The sequence below is a fragment of the Rhea pennata genome, chromosome 5 (assembly GCF_028389875.1).
Source record: "Rhea pennata isolate bPtePen1 chromosome 5, bPtePen1.pri, whole genome shotgun sequence".
Taxonomy (NCBI): domain Eukaryota; kingdom Metazoa; phylum Chordata; class Aves; order Rheiformes; family Rheidae; genus Rhea; species Rhea pennata.
The window spans coordinates 38,649,878-38,668,058 of NC_084667.1; the positions used below are offsets into that span (position 1 = coordinate 38,649,878).

At 43.7% G+C, this 18,181-nt stretch overlaps 1 protein-coding gene across 2 annotated transcripts in view; it reads right to left on the reverse strand.

Annotated features, from left to right (window-relative positions):
• KCNQ1 (potassium voltage-gated channel subfamily Q member 1) overlaps nucleotides 1–16,504 on the reverse strand; it is a 373,582-nt gene extending 357,078 nt beyond the window's left edge. For both annotated transcript variants that reach the window (XM_062576714.1, XM_062576713.1), the window contains exon 1: nucleotides 16,081–16,504. In XM_062576714.1, the coding sequence (XP_062432698.1) occupies nucleotides 16,081–16,496 (416 nt within the window). In that variant the 5' untranslated portion in view covers nucleotides 16,497–16,504. The remainder of the gene's footprint in view (nucleotides 1–16,080) is intronic.
• Nucleotides 16,505–18,181: the final 1,677 nt, after the last annotated feature.

Consider the following 18,181-nt stretch of genomic DNA (forward strand, 5'->3'; position numbering starts at 1 on the left):
GTACAATCAATCCACTGTGGATATACAGTCATCACACCATAAACTGAGTAACAGTGTATAGCTTTGCAGTATTTGGCAAGTAAGCCTAATGGGGTGTTCCCTCATACTCAGGACACAAGTATATTGGATGAAAAGCCTTTCATGCCTTTTCAACTCCCCATCAACCACAGAATTCACTGCAGACAAACTCCTGGAAACATATGTGGGAAAGTAGGAGAAAGAGGGATACAGTGGAATATATATACACCTCAGAAGTCTTCAGCTGACAGTATGTAACATTTTTACCTACTATTGAACAATGATTCATATACACACTTTCAGCTAGTAACTCCCATACATTCACATCTAGCTGCATACAAATCTCAGAGTCCTTCAAGTCAACAGCAACTGCAGGAGCTCCCTATGAAGTCTTACACCCCAGGACCATGTCTAGTTGGGTCCGAATAGTCAAAGGATGGCGACTCCATGACCTCTGTGGACAACCTGTCCCAGTTTTCCACCAAACAATTCACTACCCCTACCATCAGACAGTTTACCTTAAGAGAGAAATACAGATTAGGCCAGAATAGTACATTCCTCCTTATCTGATTCACCTCAACATGAGGAGAAGAAAGATCTACTCTTATCTATGGTAGTCTTATATAAACTGAAGACTTACAAGGCAGTCACCTGGCTCCTTTCCATTGCTGTTACTCTTTATGCTAGGCTACCTTTCCTCAGATTATAAGATCTTCTTTTCTAGTCCTTGAGTAGTTCTTACTCTCCTCTGGACAGTTTTTTCAGTTGGCCTTTGTTGAAGTGCAGTACTCAAAATTTCTGTTTCCTTTCTACATAGTACTAATTTCATCAAGCAGCCAATTCCATAAGCATACAAAGAAGGAAAGTATTAAGAATCTTATACAAGTTATATATGACAACATATGCTTTTTCCCCACCGATAAATCTTTTCATTCTGTCACAGCCTGAAATTAAATTGACAAATTATTTGTTTTTGACAAATCCATGTTGAAACCTTACACAAGTTGTATAAATTAACAGACTGATTTCTTATAGGTATTTAAAAAGTACTTACAAGTACTTCCATTACTTGCTCAAGACCTTTTTTTTTGAGTATTAAAAGTTAAGCTTTTCTGAGTCATGTCCACCTTCAAAAATTAGCATTTGACTTGTCCTTCTTTGATCTTCTATAATGTCATCCAGTTTTCAAGAACACTTCTGATTTAAAATCATAATATCAGCTCTAATAGATACGATAGCAACCAACCACATAATATATACACAATGTCTAGCAAGATCCCTCGAAAGAAGAATCAGGTGGCATTTTACATATATTACTTCAGTAATGGAAAACACAGGCCATCTAAAGGTTTGTTGAAATGATCATTTTTGTTTGAAGAGAAAACTATTTGATACAAAACTTTCATCAGAAAAAGGAAACCACCTTAGCAGCGGCTAACCAGTAGTATTACAACCTACTTGAATGTCACCTACACTACTCACGTAAGAGACAAAACCAATAGGCTAATTCCCCTTTATTTCCACAGATGCTATCCACTGGAAGTTTTGCAAAGATTAAGTACTTTTCACATTATATTTTCTCACAGTCTTCTAAATTTACAATAAGAGTTGATGGGCATGCATTTAGTTTTATATTAAAGCCACAAAAAATATGCTGCTACAGAAGTCATCACGATAATTTCTCAGTGTTTGACATGGAGTACAACAAGCAATTCACATTCACAAGGAGGGCTAAAATTAACACAACACAGCTAGTTTTGTATTTGCTAAATCTGAAGGCCTTGTTCTGCAACCTCAACATTTTTGTAAGGTTTTCCTTGTTTTTATGATTGGAAAACGTACAAATTATCCAAATAAGGTTATGTCATAACAGCAAATAAAAGCCATGAAGAGCTGTCTTGAATGAACGGAACTATGAAGGCATAAACCAACTCATATCTATGCCTATCACACTTCATATATTGTTGAAACAGCTCTGATGATTGTTTAGCACTAGGATGCTGGACGACCTGTTGACACAGAAAACACTGAGTGAACAGGGTTTTCTTGTGCAAAGTGTTGAGATAATACACTATCAATACTTTCTGGGTTGCTGATAAGATAACAGCGTATAATTACATGAAATTTACTCACACTGTGGATAAAGCAATACACTTTTTTTTATTTACTCATTGACAGGTTTGACCACATTTCAATGTCTTCCAAGACACAAGTGAATAACAAACAAATTGAATAATCTCAACTAGATTGACTTAAGAAGAGTGTTTGAAAAAAAAAATCAAGGACTATTTGCTTAAGCTTGTAAAGGACAAATAAAATTTTGTTCTACAGAATACAAATAACACACTGATTCTAAATATGATCAGTGTAGAGTGTTCTCTTTTTTCAAAGCCACAGCGTGGAAGATCCTTTCCCCTGTTCAGGGCAATGGAGAGAGGGGACTGGGAATTTGGCACAGGCATTCTAAGGGTTACGGAATGAACGAGACTGTCAGCAGCAATTATTTCCTGCAGCCTTTCTCCTTTGCTCTACTTCTCAACATCCTTACAGGAGACGAGGCACCTTTACTTCTGCTTGTTAGTTATGCCGTGCCCTCAGTGGTTACCCTGGAACAGAAAGGCCCAGCCAATTCCAGCCAGGTTTACTGGAGATGGGGGGGGGGGCGGGGGCTGATGCTGCAGGAGAACGCACACCCTTGGAAGGTAATATCTTATTTAACGGAAGGAAGACATCTTCACCACCAAGGCTGCAGCCTTTGTTGTACTGAGGAGACGCTAAGCCTCCACGATGTTTGCCACCACATCATACCTCTGTCATTAAGCTTAGTCTTTTTGGAGAGAATACATGGAAGTAACTAGATGGAACCTTCCTTTACATTCTGTTCTCGAACTATGACCCCATTTTGTTCCCTAGCCAATCCATATAAATTACGTAATACTAGCATTGCAGTGAAAAATTATCTTCAATTTTTTGAGAAAAAGTTAAAGGTATTCCCCAGGACATGATGGAGTACACTTTCAGAGGAGACTAGATTGAGCACTGAGCACTGACATTCACAGATAACTAAATTAGCACAATTTTCTTTGGCCAGTTCAAGATCGCTGGCTGAGAGCAGATCATTTTAAGTCTTGACGCTTTCTGGTCTAAACAGAGGGGACATGTCTGTACCTAGTCTAAAAGACATACCACAACAGAAGGACAGAGGGAGAATAATTTTTTAAAACTTAAAACAAAGACACTGTCATGGCTTGAAAATAAAAAAGAAAAGGAAAAGAAAAAAAACCAACTTGAGTAACTCTCAGTTATGTAATTTAATAGATTTACTAAATGCCAGAGACAGCTATCATATGCACAATATAAATGTTCATGCAAAATTAATACCATGAAAGGCTTAGTGCTTTCAGGAAAAAAAGAAAGAAAAAAACTTCAAATAAAATATTTTTAACTAAGTTCTACACATCTTATGAACAATGTCTGATAAGTAATTTTCATTGCCTTAATCTTTAAGATGTGTGTACAAGGTTTTATCTTTACAAACACTAGTTGGCCCCATCTGGAACCAAACATACATTCAAACAGTGAAGCTAAACGCATGGTGATTGTTTGTTGCAGAATAAGAAGAGATATTAGTTCAGAAAATGTATCTTACATTCCTACTGTGAGAAGAGAAAACGTCTTCTCTTCCTATTTTTCAGGCTTTGTCAAAGCAAAGCTAAAAAACTAGAAATGAGCACAACCTGTTAGGATAAACAAAAATAAGTATGTTATATTCTTTCAAGATCCTATTTCACTAAAAATGATATAAATCTCATTTGAAGTAAAAACAAGTCAAGTAAAGTAACAAATCATTTACTGTTTAAATAACCTCTGAATAATTTTTTTTTAAGTTTCTAAAAGGAAATAATAACTAAGAAATTCTAAAGCCTCTGGTTCTTCTTAATCCTCCTCCATGCTTTTCAAGGGAACAGCATAAGGCAATTTTGTTTCACAGTCTATTGCCCCTTTTAACTAGGAAAGACACTAAAGCTATTTTGTTTCAAAAGGAATAGGGAACGGTAGAGGTCTTCTCCAGTCTCTGTATCAGCAGGAAGTACAACCACACAAAAGAAAATGGAACAATTCTGAACATCTAGATATTTCAACCACTGGATTTTACTAGTTAGGAGTAGCACCTTTCAAAGTTTTCAAAATGTAATTATCAAATGATATATCATAAGACAGTTGATACTAGCAAAACATAAGATTGTACCTATTTAAAAACATTAATAGGAAACTGAAAGATCTGGATCAATATTTGCAGAAGCAGGAGAAAACAAAAAGGATGCAGAAACCCTTCATTAGGTTTATTTTGTCTTTGGTGAACATTTTTCATAAAACATTAAAACATCATATTGACTGCAAAGAGCGTATAGAAAAAAAAACACCCTAAGAAGACATACTACTCTAGATACATTGCTGGAAATATCTATTATAAAAGCCACCTAACAGTTTCCTACATTATTTCCTATTTTCAGTAGCTTCAAAATTTTATAACTTTCAAAAAGGTAAACTTTCAAGGCTGCAGTTTTAGTGTTAGCTGTAGTCCTTGCATAAACTCCCACATACAGACACTTTTTTTTTCCTTAAAAAAAAAAAAAAAACTCAGAAAGGATTCAGCTAGCTTTGAGAAAGAGCAAACGTGTTCTGATTAAGTTATATCACAAACATTTCTGACACTACAGAAGTTCAGAGTAAAAACTTGCTTTTGTTGCAATGGTTGTCCTAAGCATCAAGAAATCTTTGGCTTTCCCTGTTTCAATGCAGTTTTTCCAAATTCTAAATTTTGTGCTGTAACGTGTGGGCACTAAGGGAGGAAACTACCATTTAAGAAATGCCTTACAGTACTTGTTTATAGGTACTTCCACTATATCTACACACACGTCCAGTCCCTGCTCAGCCCTCCGTGCAATTTCTTACATTTGCTCAGCTCCTTGAATGCAGAAAACAGTTCTGATTTTGCTGCTCTGTACCAAGAAGTGGGGGAAGAGGGAGAGCTGAGAACCCTTTCACCTGAAGAATTTATATGTCAGACACTAGTGAAAAGTTCACACTGAACTCCAGAGCTGTGCAGACGTGGTGCTGAAGAAACCTATTTAATTTAGAGAAGCTGCAGAACTTCCTATAAGAGACTTTAAGTCACTGACTAAAGGGCAATAGTAAAATTAACATTAAAGTTGGACTAGTGAAGCAGATAAAACTAGCTTTCTAGCTCTGTTATTACAAAAAACTTATCTTTCTGGTAGCTACTATCATAGTAGAAGCTTGCAAAAGTATGCCCTCCTGTTACCATTACCAGTACTGTAATGCTTCTCACACACATGACTGCATGAGAGCCAGTAGCTGGCCTGAAAAACTCACTAATCTACACACCCTTCTTCCCAGCCTGTGATTTGTTCTACCCATCAGGCCTACTTGCAACTGGCAGCATCCCAACATATCCGAGACTTCTGTTCAACCTCTTGGTGTCAAGAAGAAAACACCTTGCCTCCAACAAGACAGTATTTTCCGTCTGGAACTGAATGAGCAAGTGTTCACAGCTTTTATGTTCAGCCACTAATGAACATTCAATAATGAGGTACTGCCAAATTTAAAGTCAGCAAAGCACTGTGCCTGTGCATAGTCACCACCCCTAAAGCATATGTTGGCACTGTTGTTTGTAATAAATCCAGTGCTCAGGCACTTGGAGCTCAGCCTAATTAGCTGACTGCAATTGAATCTCAGCTCTAGCCTTGATTCAATTGCAATGAAGATTTAGAAAGAGGCCTGTCTACACAGCCTTGCATATTTTTCTCCTGGCACTTGGAGAGCTAGGGCAAGGAAGTGTGCCAGAATTGCTCAACCAAGCATTTGACAGATATGCAGAAATGTGAATACCGCACCTACAGGTTTTCTTAAGATCATTCATGTGCAACTTTTAAAGGGAGATAGAATAATTCTTTTTCCTGAAGGAAAGCAAACACTAAGGAGAGACTTGAAATATTATACTGGAAGAATTATTGGACAGAGAGAGGAGAAGGCCTACCCCAATGAAAGCCTGCCCCAATTTAATGAATATACAGCCATTATGCAAGGATGCTGCAAATAGTTCAGCCATCCTACAAAACTTAGCTCTGCTAAATTCTAGTGCTGATCTGCTGATTTTACAGCGTACTGCTTCCATCAGTTATTCAAAATTCTAAACATTAGTATAATTGCAAAGTCTTATTCCCCTCAACCCCAACAGAACTCCCTTCCCTCATGCATGGCCTCTTAATCAGTCACTGCCTGCAGACAACAGGTCAAAATGATATTTTACAAGCTTTTTCAAGTAACTGTTCATGTAGCATTATGCATTTCAAAGTAGAAATTGGATTTCTTCTTTAGTAATAACAAAGATAGTGTGTTCCTTCAAAAGACATTTTAATAAGAAAATATCCAGCTTTCCACCTTCCTTCCCCTTTGACTATTCAAAATACATTTCTGCAATAATTTTCACAAAGCAATCACTCATGGCAACATATAAGGCAAAGATGGTGGCTTCACCAATGTGACTTCCAGGCAATAGCTACTGGTGGGGTGATACTGAGAGAAACTGGTTTTGATCCTACTTTTCTTTCTGATGACAGTCAATTGTTAAGTAAATTTGACTTCTTTTCATTTTTTGTCAGTTACACACCTCATCAGTATTTGTGTTTCATAACTACTATTGCCCCACTGGAAACTACTATTGCCCCAGCCTGTAACTAAGTTGTCACTCCTAAGCTCTCCTTGGCACAAACTTGGATTGGTCTCAGTCACAGGACAGACAGCCCTCAGCAAACATCAAACTTCAGTCAAGTTATATACATGGAAGAGAGGAAACGTGTATGTTGGTCAACCCAAACACTACCTCTGCCACACAAGTTCCAAAGCAGAATCTCCATGCAATATCATAGCTAATGCCTGCACATGTGGCACACAGCATGGAAGGAGGAAGCAGCAAAACCTTCAAGTGACTTTTCCACAACACCTGTACTAAATAAAAATACTCCTTCACAGCTGTTATTTTGTTCACAGAGCATGAAGTTACCATGCTCTGTCCATCCAATAAGCTATTTACTGAAACCTTTTAGCTCACATTTGAACATTCATGCTGTATAATTGGAATTTTCAGCTAGACTACTGCATATTATAGTCTCATGGTAATCATCTGACAATACTCATTTGCTGGACCGCTTCTCTTCTGGCATAGCAGTGGATACACAACATGAGAAAATATCACAGGGCTGACCAAGCAGCAATGACTCCTAAACATTAGCAAACTGTCTTATCGCAGCCAGCTACGATAATGGACCACGTAAAACGTATCCCCTGTTCTTTGGGATGTTACCAGACATTGATAGATACACAGTGCTAAGCTGCAAAGACATCCACTCTACTGCAAAATAAAACAATAGAACGTGGGGTAGAGCTGAGGAAAAACAAATTATTTTGTTTCCTCTTCATTTTCCCTGCATATATTGCCTGAGCATGTGTGCCATCCCAAAGATCTTTATAAGACATTGCACAGCTATAATATGCTATGTTCTTGAAAATGTGAGGTGACAAAGCAGCAGATTTCTGCTATTACAACTGTATCTAGCATGAGGGGGAAGGAGTTCTGAGATGATTAAGGCTCCAGTAACATAAACAAATAGTAAATAATGGCTGCAAGTATCAAGCACTCACTGGCACAGAGACATACAGAAATAAAATAAACATATATTCACATCAGCCGCTGCACGACAAGAACAGTAATCACTCAGACATGACAAAGTGAAGGGGACAATTCAACGTCAACCAAGTTTTCTTAATCCTGACAACATGAATGCTAAACCCAAGCCTCCCTGCAACTGACTGTGGTAGAAAGAATATGACTGTGATCTTTTTTTTTTTATTTATTTTCTTCCACTTCAAAAAGCTGCACTTCTTTGGGGAGATTTAAATTATCTTTTTAAAATAGAGGTAAAAACTCAAAGTCTGATTCAAACCACAAAAACTCTAAAGACCATGTCCAAAACATATTATTCCTTTTTGTAGCCCCTTCTCTCACTCAATTCATGTGCTCAGAAAAAACACCTGCAGTCATAACGTCTGAGCAGATGCAAACACAGATTATTTTTACAGCTTCCTCCCCCCTGCACTAGAAGTTTATGCACAGAGTATGAAACAACATTCTTGAAATATATTTGGAATCATGAAAAATTTGGGATTTGAAGTCAGTTTGGAGTTACACTTCTTCCTCATAGTATTGTACGTAAATATCACATTGCCTTTAATAATTAATCACTGTAAGTCCTGATACACCACATAACTGGAATATTCTATCTAGCATTGTTTCTTATCTTTGCATGTGTACACAAGCAGTCACACTTCTGAGAGATTAGGGAACTGTGCATCTGCTCTGCCAGTTTCTTGAGACCAGTCTCCCAACTCACAACTGCTGGCCCGTCCAAGCTTATGTAAGCATCTTGGGATTCAAATAAATGGCAAACAATCACGGCTGATTAAACCTAACGCATACAAAGGCAAAGCAAATTGATCCAGGTACATACAATGGCACAAGGATAAGATAGAAGCTGATTATCTTGCACGGCAGCATGAGAGTTGCCACACTGGAACAGACCAATGGTCCATCTCTTTTTCAATTGTTCTCTCTGATAATGGCCAACGCCTCAAAGAACACAGGAAGTCAACGCACAGTGTATGTTGCCAGAAGTCATTCTTTATGATAATAGAAACAAGAGAAACCACCAGAAAGCTCATAATGGAAGTTCCTGTATAAAAATTCTAAGATGTTTAATTTTAAGTCATTTAAGAGGGGGAGAAGCTCTTCTATCATTTACTCGAATTCAAAATAACTTTTAAAAAGACCTCAAGGCTTCACTTATTTTTTACAGTCATTTCCAACACAGAGACAAAGAGTCTTAGGATTTCAGTGGGCCACTGTAAGGACAGAATCTCAGCCTCTTTTTTCCTGGCGCCTCTCTTCACATAGCTTGAAAGCATAACTAGTTAACGCCACAGAATATTTCACCTCTCAAAACTAGTGCTTCAAAGTACTTGATTTGACTCAAACTAGAGACAATCAAAGGAGACTTGAAGGCCTTGGACATGGTGGTCAAGGGTCAGGAAGCCCAGGTGGTCTTCTCATTGGTCCTGCCAATTAGGGGGAGGCATGGGAGGAGGAGCAGGAAGATTTTCCAAATCAACCACTGGCTACGCCGTTGGTGTTGGCAACGGGGTTTTGAATTCTATGACCATGGAACATGGTTTGAAGACCAACAACTAGTGGGGAGAGATGGGATTCACCTCACCAAGCGGGGCACATTTGCCTTTGCAAACAGGTTAGCCAGCCTATTAAAGAGGGCTTTAAACTAGGTAGGAGGGGGGAGGGAGGTGTCATACAGACAAAACACAAGTTGGGTTGGGGGGCCTCCAAAGGGTGCATGCAGCTGAGGATGTGCATTTGGGACAGGGCTATGGGTGACCCCTGTACACCCTTTCTGGGAAACCTGCAGGCATGAAATGCCTGTACACCAGTGCACGCAGCATGGTGAACAAACAGGAGGAGCTGGAGGTCTGTGTGCGATCACACGGCCATGATCTCGTTGCAGTCACGGAGACATGGTGGGATAGCTCACATGACTGGAATGGTGCCATGGATGGCTATGTGCTTTTTAGGAAAGACAGGCCAGGAAGGCGAGGTGGTGGGGTTGCTCTTTATGTGAGAGAGCAACTGGAATGCATTGAGCTCTGCCTAGGGGTGGAAGAGGAGGAGGCAGTTGAGAGCTTATGGGTAAAGATCAAAGGGCAGGCTAACATGAGGGACAGTGTTGTGGGTGTCTACTACAGGCCACCTGGCCAGGAAGAGAAAGTTGATGAGGCCTTCTATAGAGAGCTGGAGGTAGCCTCATGATCACAGGCCCTGGTTCTCATGGGGGACTTCAGCCACCCTGGTATCTGCTGGAAGGACTACACAGCAAGGCACAAACAGTCCAGGAGGGTCCTGCAATGCATTGATGATAACTTCTTGTCACAAATGGTGAAGAAGCCTACGAGGAAGGGTGTCCTGCTGGACCTTGTCCTTACCAACAGAGAGGGATTAGTTAGAGATGTGAAGGTTGGGGGGCAGCCTTGGCTGCAGTGACCACGAGATGATGGAGTTCAGGATCCTACAGGAAAGAAGTAAGGCAACAAGCAGGATTGCAACCCTGGACTTCAGGAGAGCAAAATTTGATCTCTTCAGAGAGCTACTTGGTGGAATCTCATGGGTTAAGGCCCTAGAAGGAAGGGGGGTCCAGGAGAACTGGCTAGTATTCAAGCATCCCTTCCTCCAAGCTCAAGAGTGGTGCATCCCTATGAGTAAGAAGTGCAGCAAAAGGGGCAGGAGACCTACATGGGTGAGAAAGGAGCTCTTGGCCAAATTCAGACAGAAGAAGAAAGTACACAGAATGTGGAAGAGGGGACAGGCTACTTGGGAGAATTATACGCATGCAGTCAGAGTATGTAGAGATGCAGCGAGGAAGGCTAAGGCCCAGCTGGAATTGAGTCTTGCAAGGGATGTCAAGGACAACACGAAGGGCTTCTTCAAACACATCAGCAGCAAGAGGAGGACTCGGGAAAATGTGGCCCCGCTGCTGAATGGGGCGGGGGCCCTGGTGACAAGGGATACAGAGAAGGCAGAATTACTGAATGCCTTCTTTGCTTTAGTCTTCTCTGCTAAGGGCAGCCCTCAAGAATCCCAGAGCCTGGATGTGAGGGAGAAAGTCTGGAGAAAGGAAGACTTTCTTTTGGTTGAGGAGGATGGGATTAGAGATCTTCTGGGCAAGCTTGACATCCACAAATCCATGGACCCTGATGGGATGCACCCACAAGTACTGAGGGAGCTGGCGGATGTTGTTGCCTAGCCACTCTCCATCATCTTTGAAAGGTCATGGAGAACTGGAGAGGTGCCTGAGGAGTGAAAGAAAGCCGGTGTCACCCCAGTCTTCAAAAAGGGCAAGAAGGAGGACCCAGGCAACTATAGGCCCATCAGCCTCACCTCCATCCCTGGAAAGGTGATAGAACAACTCATGGATGTCATCTCCGGGCATATGGAGGAAAAGAAGGTGATCAGGAGTAGTCAGCGTGCATTCACTAAGGGGAAATCCTGCTTAACCAATCTGATAGTCTTCTGTGATGGCATGACTGGCTGGGTAGATGAGGGCAGAGCAGTGGACGTTGTGTACCTTGGCTTCAGCAAGGCTTTTGACACTGTCTCCCATAACATCCTCCTAGACAAGCTCGGAAAGTGTGGGTTAGACGAGTGTGGGCTGTGAGGTGGATTGAGAACTGGCTGAAAGGCAGCGCTCAGAGGGTCGTCATCAGTGGCATGGAGTCCAGCTGGAGACCTGTGGCTAGTGGCGCCCCCCAGGGCTCTCAGTCCTGGGTCCCATCCTGTTCAGCTTCTTCATCAGTGACCTGGATGAGGGGACAGAGTGCCTCCTCAGCAAGTTTGCTGATGATACCAAGCTGGGAGGAGTGGCTGACACACCAGAGGGCTGTGCTGCCATTCAGAGAGACCGGGGCAGGCTGGAGAGCTGGGAGGAGAGGAACCTCCTGAGGTTCAACAAGGGCAAGCGCAGAGTCCTGCACCTAGGGAGAAATAACTCCATGCACCAGTACAAGCTGGGGGCTGACCTTCTGGAGAGCAGCTCTGCAGAGAAGGACCTGGGAGTGCTGGTGGATGACACGCTGACCATGAGCCAGCAATGTGCCCTTGTGGCCAAGAAGGCCAATGGTATCCTAGGCTGCATTAGGAAGAGTGTTGCCAGCAGGTTGAGGGAGGTGATCCTGCCCCTCTCCTCAGCCCTGGGGAGGCCTCATCTCGAGTACTGTGTCCAGTTCTGGGCTCCCCAGTACAAGACAGACATGGAGCTGCTGGAGAGAGTCCAGCGTAGGGCTACGAGGATGCTCAGAGGGCTGGAGCACCTGCCCTATGAGGAACAGCTGCGAGAGCTGTGCCTGTTTAGCCTGGGGAAGAGGAGACTGAGGGGGGATCTTATCAATGTGTATAAATATCTGAGGGGAGGCCAAACTCTTTTCAATTGTCCCGTGTGACAGGACAAGAGGCAATGGGCAGAAACTGAAGCACAGGAAGTTCCGCCTGAACGTTAGGGGGAATTTCTTCACTGTGAGAGTGACGGAGCCCTGGCACAGGTTGCCCAGAGAGGTTGTGGAGTCTCCTTCTCTGGAGATATTCAAGGTCCGCTTGGATGCAACCCTGTCTACCATGCTCTAGGTGACCCTGCTGAGCAGGGAGGTTGGACTAGATGATCTCCAGAGGTCCCTTCCAACCTTACTGATTCTATGATTCTATGCAGCAGAAGAAAGCTTGCACTATCTCCACCAGTATTTTTTTAATTAGTTTGCCATATGGTTACTTGTCAATTCCCAGTTCCTTTCCACATACAGACCATTTCCATGGCATATAAATAGATCCACCCAGTATACATTCAGTATAGATGAATTATTCATTCCCTATTCTGCTCATTTGAGAAGTTTTTATCTTTGACCTGGGCAAATAAGACACAAATCTCAGAAGAGGCTTGTGCATAGTTCAGTTGATTTAATCAGTGACTCTAGTATCAATTAATCTGGAAGATTAGAAACAACAGCAAAAGAAAAAGGACATACAGCTTCCATCTCAGAAAACAGACATAGCAGCCTCCTTTTGAAAGATGCAATAATTCAGAAATAAAAGGGCCATTGGTCTGTTCTAGTGTGGCAATCCTCCATTTCTGTGCAGGATAGCCAGTCTCCCCCCAATCCAAATGATGGACAAGGCAAGGGGGACTTTGTTGCTCACTGAAAACAGAGCAATCTAAACAATATGAAACAAACGTAGGAAAAGACCTGGCGATCCTGCAGGTTACAGCTCAGAGTTCAGCTTCCCTTTTCTAAGTGTTATAATATAAAAATTGAGGAAAATCTCAGTATCAGTTCTTAGCTATGGATATTCTAGGTACCACTGAATAAGATTACTAAGCAGGAATAGGGCATGACAGACAATCAGTAGCTGTTGCTCTTCTTGCTTGAAAAACGTAGTGTTTCAACAATCAGCCATAGACACGTGTCCAGAACAAATTAGGTGAACTATTCTATGGAGTTTTCTCCAAATTTAAACATTTCAGTGTATAACTAAGAACACAGTCATACACTCTGCACAGTGTAAAACAGTTTAACAGAAAACGAAGAAATGCACAGCGCTTGCTGCTCCCATCTTTGTGTTAGACCTTGGCCTCGACTCTCTACTCAGTCAGATATAACATCACTCCCTGACACTGTCCTTGTTCTACTTATCTCCATGCAGAATCCCTCTGCCTCTAAGGTTTCATTTAAGACCATTAGAGAAAGCAAGAAGAATCAAGCCCTGTCAGGCAGCAACAATGCCCAGAATACAGCAAGTAGTAACCAGTAGAGGGAGTCGCAGACAGGAGGAGACAGGCAAACAAGATAGGTCTTCTGGACTCATTTTGGCAAGAGAGCTAAACATCACGATCTTGCACACGAGAAGGCAAAACCCAGCTTAGATCTCTATGAAAGCTTATTTGTATACTGACAATAAAATAATCACATTACTTCTTCAAGGGGGAGAGAAGGTCAAGCATGATGGTGGCGGCCTTATAAAAGGAGAATTAGATAGCACCTAACACAGGTACCTGACTCCTCTTTAGCTCTTCAGCTCATCCTTAGTAATCAAATGCTTTCAAAAAGCCAGAAACTGCATGCAAAAATCAGGTCTCGTGCTTCCTCCAAAGTACAGGCTGAAACAAATCAGCAGCTTTTCTGTATCAGAACAACTGTTTGCCTTTTCCATTACCTGTCATAACAAACTTCTGGGTTTTGGAGAAACAGCTTCATTTTTTTTCCTCCATCTTGGCAATTGTTAGGCTACCCATGTTTGATATCGGGTTGGCAGGGGCGGTAGTCAAAGAAAGAATCTCCTGGTCAAGCGGAAAACAAGTATCCTTGGAGCTTGCTGTAGGAGGTCAGAAAGCAAGAGAGAGTTGGAGGGGTATATACATACCTAAGATCAATAAGCAAAAGGATTACTACCAGGGGCACAGAGAGTGGAGGCCTGTCTATCACAGAACTAGGGAGATGTTAGGATGGCTGAGGAGGATACAAACTCAACTCCCTCTGCTGGTGGAAATCAGATTGGGGCTGCCTAAAAATACACAGATGGTACTCGCTAGTGGCCCTGTAGGAAATATATAAGGGAGATAGTACCTTCTTTTGTCTCTTTAGAGTGCTAAGACAAGGAATTTTACACAATGCATAACAGCAGCCTTGAGAATATTCAGTATCTCTGTCATTCACCACTGCATCAGAAGAGCTCTTCTGGAAAGCCTGGAAGCTCTGGGACTAATGCTTCACCATGCATAAGCGTGCATTGGGATAAGAGACAAGTAATAACTTTCTGTACATATCACAATCTCTTTCCTAAAGCAGGATTACAGAATCTTAATTCGCACTGTTAATTACCTGGGGAAAAAATAAGTTAAAATTCGGGCCAGATTCTTAGGATAAAGGGATTCAACTGGGCAATGTCAATGAAGGGTCTTACCCTGAGACACAACTTGCCACAGTTTCTGCTTTTGGTATTTTTTCCAATGCTCACTGTTAAACTTCAGAGTAGATTAGCTAAGACACTCAACATGATTTACTGTCCCTTCTACACAAAAATTGAGGCACCTGAAAGAGGTCAGATACACAGGATAGCTGCTCCAAAGTCACTTTTTTTTTTTTTTAATAAAGAACTCCAATTCCTAAAACGTTTTATATTATTCACCTACAACTATTATACACTTTTCATAATTATGGCCATTAGCTGTTTTGTCATCTAATGGCACTGTCATAGACAGCGGAACCCACCATCATCTTAGCAGCTGCACACTTAAACACTTTCTGATGACAGCTGTTTTTCCCTGACTAAAGTAAAGTTGGTATCACTTATCTACCTACCTAAAGGCTCCAGAATCCTCTAATGTGGAAAATAAGTGCACACCCCTCAATTTACTTAACATACCAATTGCTTAGAATTAAAATCAGAGTATGACGACCAGATCACTAGAATTGAACTTTAATCAAAAAAGTCCCAGGGCTTGGCCCATAAAACACCTTAGCCTCTAGCTAAGGTTGATTAAATATACACACAAAGATAGATTCACATGCACATACATATGTATATGCGTGTATGTATACACACATACATATATATACAGGTACTTACACACACACACAATAAGCAGACTTAAACAGGTATCACACTCCTACCTGATCTTATTATTAGTGTTTGCAAATTGCTGAGGGTCACGCAAATCTCCCACAACACCTAGACTAAAGAGCGTTGATTTTTCACAGACGCACTCTTTAAGATCCTTCTGACGAAGGGAACAGATCTGCCTTGCGCTGGCTCGCTCGGGCACAGTGCTCCGTACTGAACACTGTACTCAGTTTCTAACTTGTCTACCGCTAGGCAGCTGTAACATCCTCCAAATATCATCCTCTTTCCTGACTAAAAATAGCAGCGGTGCTGCCCGTACCTAGTGAAACGCAGAACAAGGAGCATCAGAAAGGGCACGGAAGGAGGCAGGAGTGCCGCTACAATACAGCCGTCCCTCGCCTCCCTCCCACGGGGCTGCAACGCTAACCACGCACCTCGGCGGTGCGGAGCAGACGCGGCAGCGCCCTGGAAAGCGGGGCCCGCGCTCCGCGCCCGCCGCCGGCTGCGCGACGGCTCTCTAGGGAAGGCGGCTCCAGCCGGTGTCCCGCTCTCCGGCGCGCACGACCCTGTGGCCGGCGCCCCTCCGCGCCGCGCAAAGCCCCGAGGGGCTCCGGCGGCTCGGGACGGACCGCGCGGGCGCCGCGCAGGGCCCCGCGGCGGCCGTTGCGCCCGGTAAGCGGCGCGCGGGGGGCGGAGGGGCCGTAACGGCCGCCGGCGCGCGCCCAGCCGAGCAGGTGGGTCGGGGCGCTACTCACACGGCGAAGTGGTAGACGAAGCACTTCCAGCCCGTGGGGCGCTCCAAGAAGTTGTAGACGCGGCCCTGGATGTTGCTCCGGCTCAGCAGCGGCTTGCGGAGGCTGTAGATGGAGACGCGGGGGTCGAGGCTGACGGGCGGCCGCGGGCAGTCGGCGCTCACCACCACCGCCGCCGCCTCGCTCCTGAGGCGCGGCGGCCGCTCCCGCTCCCGCTCCCGCGGGGGCTCGGCGCTGCAGCCCGGCGGCGGCTGCCCGCCCTGCGCGGCGAGGATCGGGGCGTAGCGGGCGTTCGGGGTGCTCTCGGCCAGCTCCAGCGCCGGGGGCTTCTTGCCGAGCGTCATGCTGCCCCGCCCGGGCAGCGACAGGCGGCCCAGGCTGCGCGCCCTCTGCTCGGCCGGCGGCGAGCCCGACGACATGGCAGGGGCAGTGCCAGCGCCGCGGCCGCGCTGCCCTGCGGAGCCGCGGGCCGCCGCCGGGCGCCCTCCCGCCGCCGCTGGCCCGGCCCCCGCGGGGGCGGCCCCCGGCCGCCCAAGGTGAGGGGAGGCGGCGGCGGGGCCGGGCTGGGCCGGGCGGGCCTCGCCTCGCCGCCGCCCGCCGGGGGCGCGGCGCGACGGGCCCGCCAGGCCGCGGCCCTCGCTGTGACCGCCGCCTGAGGGAGCGAGATCCTTGCAGGTATTCGAGTGGCTCAATAACTAGGCGAACTATCAGACTAACGAGCAACCACCTCAGACGAAAAACCCGTAGTTCTTCATAGATCCTACAAACTTGGGTCACGCAGCAACGGTACAGCTAAACACTTCGCGGACGGGTGTGCGTGTTTGGCTGCTAGCATCAGGTTACGTTGAGGGCTTGGAGAAACTTCTTGCCTACTGTTTTTTAAGTTATGACTTGCTTAACCATGATGTGAAACAATTTGTTATGGTAATAAGAGCCTTTGCTGCAACAATTAGTTAACAATTTCTATTCCTGGAGCTTAAGAGAAGGGTTGCCTTTGATGTGGAGAGCGCCTCTTTTTTTTTTTTTTTTTTTTTTTTTTTTTTCCCTTCTAGCCCAAAATAGAACAGAACTAGTAACAGCAATGAGCAATGTGGAGTTCATGGGTGACACTGGTGCTTGGGCAAGAATGCTGCAAGGAGATAAGGTGCTAAATAAAGCTAAACAAAAACAACCCTGCGCATTGCAGCTCCACTCAAATGCCAGGCAGTGTGTATGGTGGGGCACCAGGAGAGTCCTTCACTAGTGTAAACGAGTGTGACTGCTGGCTCTGATAAAGTGCTGATTTACACCTGTGAAGAACATGGTCACTTGTTGGGAAAGCAGAAGTGTTAAAAAGAGAACTTGTGAAGCTTATTTTTAAACTGACAATCTAAGGATTTAATTAAGGATTTTTTACCCCTGCCTCAGAGCAAGATGAACAAGCTACCTTAATAAAAATAGCTTGGCTATGACTCTGGGAAGCAGAGGATAAACCTCCACATTCAGGAGCATTCTTGAATCTTGGCCATGGGACACCAGGAGCTGAGACGAGCGTAGCCCAGCATGTACCCCTGAGCAAGAACCCTTCAGTTTCTTGTCTGCATTTTCGTCGGTTTTTAGAGTCTGACTTCCAGTCCAGGAAAGGAAAGCATTTAAGTTTTCACTCAAGGACTACCACTCAAAGACCTTGTTAGTGGTTCAGAAACAGATTCTCCATCTTGGTAAAGACACACTGCCTATTCTGTCTGCCATGGAAATCCTCCTCCTGTGATAGACAGAGACTCTGCTCACCTCAATATATTTGGCAACCAGAAGTGGCATCTCTGAATCTTTGAGGTGGATTGTTAGCCATTTGAATATAGTCACAAAATGCTCTTCCTTGCAATAAACCAGCAAGAAAAACGACCAAAGAAAGAAAGTCTTTGCTACCCTTGAAGGCTCACTATTTGAGGACTAGCCTGATTAAGTCTCAAGATCTAAGTTAAAAAATATGTTTCTTTATATAAGTGATCTATTTTATTTTAAGGACCCAAGTATTGTCTATACAGAACTTGATCCTCAAGCCAGGTGCAAAACATAGTTGAAAGAGTTTAGCAAAATTGTAAGAGGCTATATTCTAATACAT